The following is a 6,151-nucleotide window of genomic DNA, read 5'->3' as shown; positions in this document are numbered from 1 at the left end:
AAGAAATAAACGAATGTCAAGGCTTTACTTGAATTTATAGGATAGTTTGAAAGTTGTTCCAGCTGTGCGAATATGTGACTTGTACGATTATATTTAGGATTGTGAGCATTAAAAAAAAATAATTAATAAAAATTTTATAAAAAATTTAAAAAATTAAATTAAATAAGTGTAAATAAAAATAAAAAGAGTATAAATAAAAAAAAAATAGAAATAAAAAAAAATAAAAAATAAACCAAATAAAAAAATAAATAAATAAAAAATATTTAAAGTCATAAAATCAAATTAAACGGACGATATGGCGTGTAGGTGTTGTTGGACTTTCGTGGACCACCACCAACAACACATCATTGGTTACGCATCACGGATTTTTAGTTTTGGAGTGTACGAAGTGTGTTCAAAAAGTATGGCGAATTTCGTGTTTTTTTCAAAAATTATTTATTTATTCATTAATATCTATTTTGTTCCCTTCAAAGTAATCCCCATGAGATATTATGCACTTGTGCCAACGTTTTTTCCAATCTTCGAAGCACTTCAAAAATCATTTTTTCTTTTTTAATCTTGTTCAGCTCCTCCTTCGATGCCGTCTTTATCTCGTCAATCGTAGCGTAGCGTCGTCCTTTCATGAGCCTCTTCAGTTTCGGTAACAAGAAAAAGTCACAGGGGGCCAGATCTGGGGAATACGGTGGCTGTGGCATCATTAGTTTTTGGCCAAAAAGTCGCGCATAAGTAACGATGTGTGAGCGGGGGCGTTATCGTGATGCAAGAGCCAATTTTTGTTCTTCCACAAATCCGGGCGTTTCTGGCCGATTGCTTCGCACAAATTGCGCATAACTTGTAGGTAATATTCCTTATTGACCGTTTTACCCTGTGGCAAGAACTCATGGTGCACAACGCCCCTGCAATCGAAGAAAACGGTAAGCAAAACTTTTACACTCGACCGAACTTGGCGCGCTTTTATCGGTCTTGGTTCGTCAGGCAGCCTCCATTGAGATGATTGAGTTTAGTTTCCACGTCATAACCATAAACCCACGATTCGTCACCAGTTATGACCGTCTGGAGCAAATTTGCGTCGTCGCGGACAGAGTCCAACATCTCATTAGCAATGTTCATGCGATGCTGCTTTCGTTCGAAATTGAGCATTTTTGGTACGAATTTTGCGGCGACCCGTCTCATGCCCAAATCATTGAAAAAATCGAATGGCACGAGCCAATCGATATGTCTAGGTCCTCAGCAACTTCTCTAACGGTGATTCGACGATTCACTTCCTCAATTTTTTTGTCTGTTGTTGAAGTGCTTTGGCGTCCGACACGCTTTTCGTCGCTCACATCTTCTCGGCCTTTTGAGAACATTTTGTACCACCGATAAACGTTACTTTGGTCCAAAGTAGCTTCTCCATATGACACAGTCAACATTCGGAATGCATTCGCGCACTTAATTTCGTTTTTCACACAAAATTTAATACAGGTTATTTGATCCATCTTTTTGAATAGGTAAAAATCGAAGACGAGCCGAAACACGTGCAAGCAGAGCAGCAGTCAACAATTCACTGAACATTAAAAATAGCGGAACTCGTCGGCATGAGTGAGAGACATGAGTACCAACATATAGCCACAAAAAAATAGAATGTACGTAGCCTGCGAAAATTCAAAATTCGCGATACTTTTTGAACTCACCTCGTAAGTGCCCAGCACGGCGAGTAGTTAAAAATTAGGACCGTCAAAAGAGACCCGTTTTCATACTTAGCTTCCAATCGATGCATTTCTTATGACGTTTAATAAACATTTCTGACAAGCAAAAGCCTTTTGACGGCGAAGCTTCAATTCATATGCCGCCCAGTTTAGCTTCAGGGCTTTCAGGCGCATGGGAACCGCTGTTTCGATTCTGCAAGCTTTTCTTACATTTGACAATAGTTTTTATAGAGTAACGCCTGCAAATCAGACGCACGGATTAGCATATGGGCTAAAAGTCCCGGAACTAACAAAGATTTGTTCATAATTAGCTTCATTCATCTACGTAATTTCCATCAACAACAACGCAATCATTCCAACGCTGCTCTAACATTTCAATATCACTTTTGTAGAACGATTTATGCCTCAAAAAAAGCATCAGTTTCAGCGAAAATCTCTTCATTCGAGCGAAATTTCTTACCGGCAAGCATTTTTTTAGGTCTGCGAACAGCCAGTAGACGCTGGGAGCCAAATGTGGCGAATACGACGGATGTGGGAGCAATTCGAAGTTCAATTCATGTAGTTTTGCAGTAGTAGTGAGCAGTGTTAGGCCCGGGACTTTTTAGCCCATGTGTTCACCATATAATTCAGCCAGCATTCGATGACTCTCAGCAGTATTTATGCTTTCAAATAGTAATGTCAACTTCTAAAGCCCCTCATTTTTAAGTGATATTCCGAAACAATAAATAAATTTTTATTGTTTTATTGTACTTTTTCATATATTTTTTAAAATTTCTTTTATATTTTTATTTTAAATTTTTTAAATTTTAATTTTAACTTAATTAAAATTTTTTTGTGTTTCTTTTATAATTATTTTTTTTTTATTTTTTGTTATCTTTTTCTCATTTTAGTTTAGATTATTTATCTATTTAATTTTTGATTTAGGAATTAATTTTATGTACTACTAACATAATCTTAGATACCACTGAAAAAATAGTAAATACCGTAATTTTTTTTAGCACCCGAATTTTAATGTACGCAACTGTATTTGTATGCTAAGTAATGTAGAGTTGAATAAATGTGCAAATTACGTATACTTTGCTAAAAAAGTATCGGAAATTGGTCAATAAAGCACAAAACATTTAATGTATCGCCTTCAAAGTGGCCGCCTTTGGAAATACTCCACTTTAGAGAGCAAATAAAACCAATCATTAAAACATTTGTCAAGCCCACTTTCAGTAATCAACTTTAGTTCAGGATATGAATTATTTCTAATGTCTTTTATTGACTGAAAACTGATGCCACGAAAAGGTAACTTGAATTTTGGAAGGAGAAGCAAATCAGTCGAAACCATATCAGGTGAATGTTGGATCATTGTTTTTTGTTTGCAAGCTGCAAAATTCGTGAATATTTTCAACATAAATCTGGTATTTTTCGACAAACTTGAGTTTTCTCACTCAAAAGGGGCAGAGTACAAGGAAGATATCAATAATTTCCCGCAGTCTAATCTTGTTTTCATACATTTCTACATGCGCTTCTCCACTTCCCGCTACTTTTTTGACAGAGTGTGTATACACGAAATGCACATTTACCTCTCATTTATAGAACTGGAGCGATTTTTGATCAAGTCGGAGTGATGAGAGCACTGTGAAAAATATTTATAAGGAAAAAACTGTGGAAACAAAAAACAAAACATGAAAAAATTAACCTGAAAACGCAACTGCAAAAACAGTACAGGTCAATTTTATATAAATTATAGCGAAATGATGATTTATAGTAAAGGCGGCAGCAACAACAATGGCGCGGCAATTGTTTGTAATTTGCAAAATAATAAAAAATTATAATATTTCAAAGGAAAAATGAGCAACACAAAAACAAATCATATGCATTAATAAAATATCATTAAAATTAAACACACATTTCACAATTATTTTGAATTAATAGAACAGTGAAAAACAACAAAATTTTAGCACGAAAACTAGTATTGCACCAATGAGATCAGTTAGAAGGCGAACGTCGGTGAATACGGAGCAAATTAGCTTAAATCGAAATTAAAAACATATCGACTAGCAATAAAAAACAATTAAGTTCAGTGTCACAAACGAAAAACAACAAAAAGCATTTTTAAAAACTCAAAAAGTACAATTTAAGCGACTCATTTTCCAAATCTGTCGAAGATGCATTTGAAATGTGACCTCATCATATCACTACTTGCTCTGAGCCTGTTCGGGCTTAGCGCCGTGCACAGCGCAGAAGACGCAGCTGAAGACTCAACCGAAGAGAGTATGGAGCTGAGTCTACAGTCGGCGGAGATCAGCAATGCTGCACCACCAAACACTGCAGAACCGACCATCGCATCAACACAAATGACGAATCAGTTTGAAACCACAAATAGTTTCGAAGAGCCACGCCCACAACTGCGTAATATTAAAACTCTGGACGATCATTGCCTCAAAGGCTTTTGCTACAACTTCAACTATGGCCGACTCGATGAGGTGGCGTTTTTCGATATCAAACCTGATGTGCACATCAATAAAGACCGCGCCACCTACGACATCGTCAACGAGCACAACTATGACACGCTGATCTTTGAGAAATCGACCTTCGCACGTTTTCCGTTGCATCTCTTCTATGCGATAGGTGTGAAGGAGTTGGATATGCGCAATTGCTCCATACAAAAGATGACGTGGGAGTGCTTCCTCATGTCACAAGATTTGCGCATCTTATTGCTCTCCAACAATCTCTTGCAGACAATCGAAGCGTCAACATTCAAATTTGCCAGCGATCTGCAATATCTTTTCCTCGATTCCAATCGCTTGACGCTTCTACATCCCAGTAGTTTTGAGGGTCTAACCAAGCTACGTTATATGGATATGCACCAAAATCTTTTGACGCAATTGCCGGCTGGTTTGTTCGATCAACTGCCTGCCTTGGAGGAGCTACATCTGGACGATAATCGTTTGCATACGCTTAATAATCAGCTCTTCCTCAATAATCTGAATTTGAAGATTCTCACTTTGGGCGCGAATCGTCTGCAAGACATTGGCGAGAATACATTTCGGCGTCAGGCACAGCTTATCATCTTGGATATTTCGAACAATCCCGAGCTACGTACACTTGTCTTAAAGCTGCAGCTGCGAAATTTAGTGGTCTCCAATTGCGCACTCCGGCGTGTCAATATTTACGGATATGTCCGTAATGTCGACCTCAGCTACAATCGCATACTAGAGCTGTACTTTGCCGAGCCGCAGCAGCTGGAGACGCTGAATCTGCGCAATAACTCACTCCAGCAGATTGGCTCATTGTCGCGAGCTACCAACTTACAAGTGCTGGACTTGGGCGATAATCCCGAGTTGGGCACGCTGCCCTTATCATGGCTAGCCAATGCTCTGAAACGTTTGGACCTCGGCAACACCGGTTTGCGAGAGCTACCCATTGAGGTACTCGCCGACCAAGAGCAACTGAACTTTCTCAACGTCTCCTATAATCAGTTGCGTGAGATCAATCCGCTGAACTTCCCGTATCTAGAACAATTAAGTCATTTCGATATACGCGCAAATAATTGGAATTGTTACAATTTAAATATTCTTATGGAAATTCTGCTAAAACCGCACAAAATTATTTATGGTTACGACGAAATAGATCCAGAGTATCCGGGTACATACATCAATAAGATCGCGTGCATGTATCGTTTGGAGGAAGATAGCGCAGAGGAGGACTTGGCTATCAGCAATCAACAACAGGTTGAGGCGCTGAGTGGAAATACTCTTGGCCAATTAATGAAGCTGCGGCAGAATACGCAAGAGAATGTGGAAACTTTTCGCAGAGAACTCAAAGCTATTGTGGGCTTTTATGAACAAAAATTTGATCACACTTTTCGCATGATCGACAATTTGAATGCGCGTTTAGAGAATTTTGAGCGTTTGAATGAAACGATTTTCCAGCATGTTGCGATTACGGTCTAAATGTTGGGATATAATTTAATTTGATTTAATCGTAAGTTTATCTTAATGTTTTCCAGTACAATTCGAAGTGTTTAGTTTATATCTTCTGTTTTTGAAAAAATAAATAAAATTGACAAACTATAACTGTAATACATCTCTGAGAGTATAGACTTTTTTGGTATTTCAAGTAGTGCGTATCGATTTATAAACATTTTTCTGGACTTTTGAATCAACAATTTTGCTGAATACGCACTAAATTATGGCATTTGACTGCATTATTTAAACTATTATTGACTCACGGCTGTGGCTTAGGATTTCGTCTAAAGTAAAGTTTCCCTAAAATAATAATTTTTTGGATAATGGAAATTATGGATTAAATTTTTACAAAATTTGTATGATGATTTTCTTATGGCTAAATAACAGTGTCAAATGTCTTAGCTCAAACTCGTTAAATTTTTCTAATACTGTGAAACAGAAAACATAACAAGTTTCCGACAAAGGATTCTGTTACAGGGGATAAAAAATAGATGTTTATCGGGG

The 6,151-nt window shown here is 37.4% G+C and overlaps 1 protein-coding gene across 1 annotated transcript; it reads left to right on the top strand.

Moving 5' to 3' along the window:
• Positions 1-3,692: 3,692 nt before the first annotated feature.
• LOC128871638 (leucine-rich repeat-containing G-protein coupled receptor 5-like) lies at positions 3,693-5,770 on the top strand. Its single transcript, XM_054113535.1, has one exon. It carries the CDS (start codon positions 3,845-3,847, stop codon positions 5,630-5,632), a length of 1,788 nt encoding a protein of 595 aa, XP_053969510.1. The 5' UTR covers positions 3,693-3,844; the 3' UTR covers positions 5,633-5,770.
• Positions 5,771-6,151: the final 381 nt, after the last annotated feature.

Source organism: Anastrepha ludens, chromosome 2 (genome assembly GCF_028408465.1).
Source record: "Anastrepha ludens isolate Willacy chromosome 2, idAnaLude1.1, whole genome shotgun sequence".
Lineage (NCBI taxonomy): Eukaryota > Metazoa > Arthropoda > Insecta > Diptera > Tephritidae > Anastrepha > Anastrepha ludens.
Note: the sequence above shows the minus strand (reverse complement) of the source record. Positions and strands in the feature narration are given on the sequence as shown.

Excerpts from the sequence above, each read along its gene's own strand:
- LOC128871638 (XM_054113535.1), top strand. The coding sequence starts at position 3,845 with ATGCATTTGAAATGTGACCTCATCATATCACTACTTGCTCTGAGCCTG.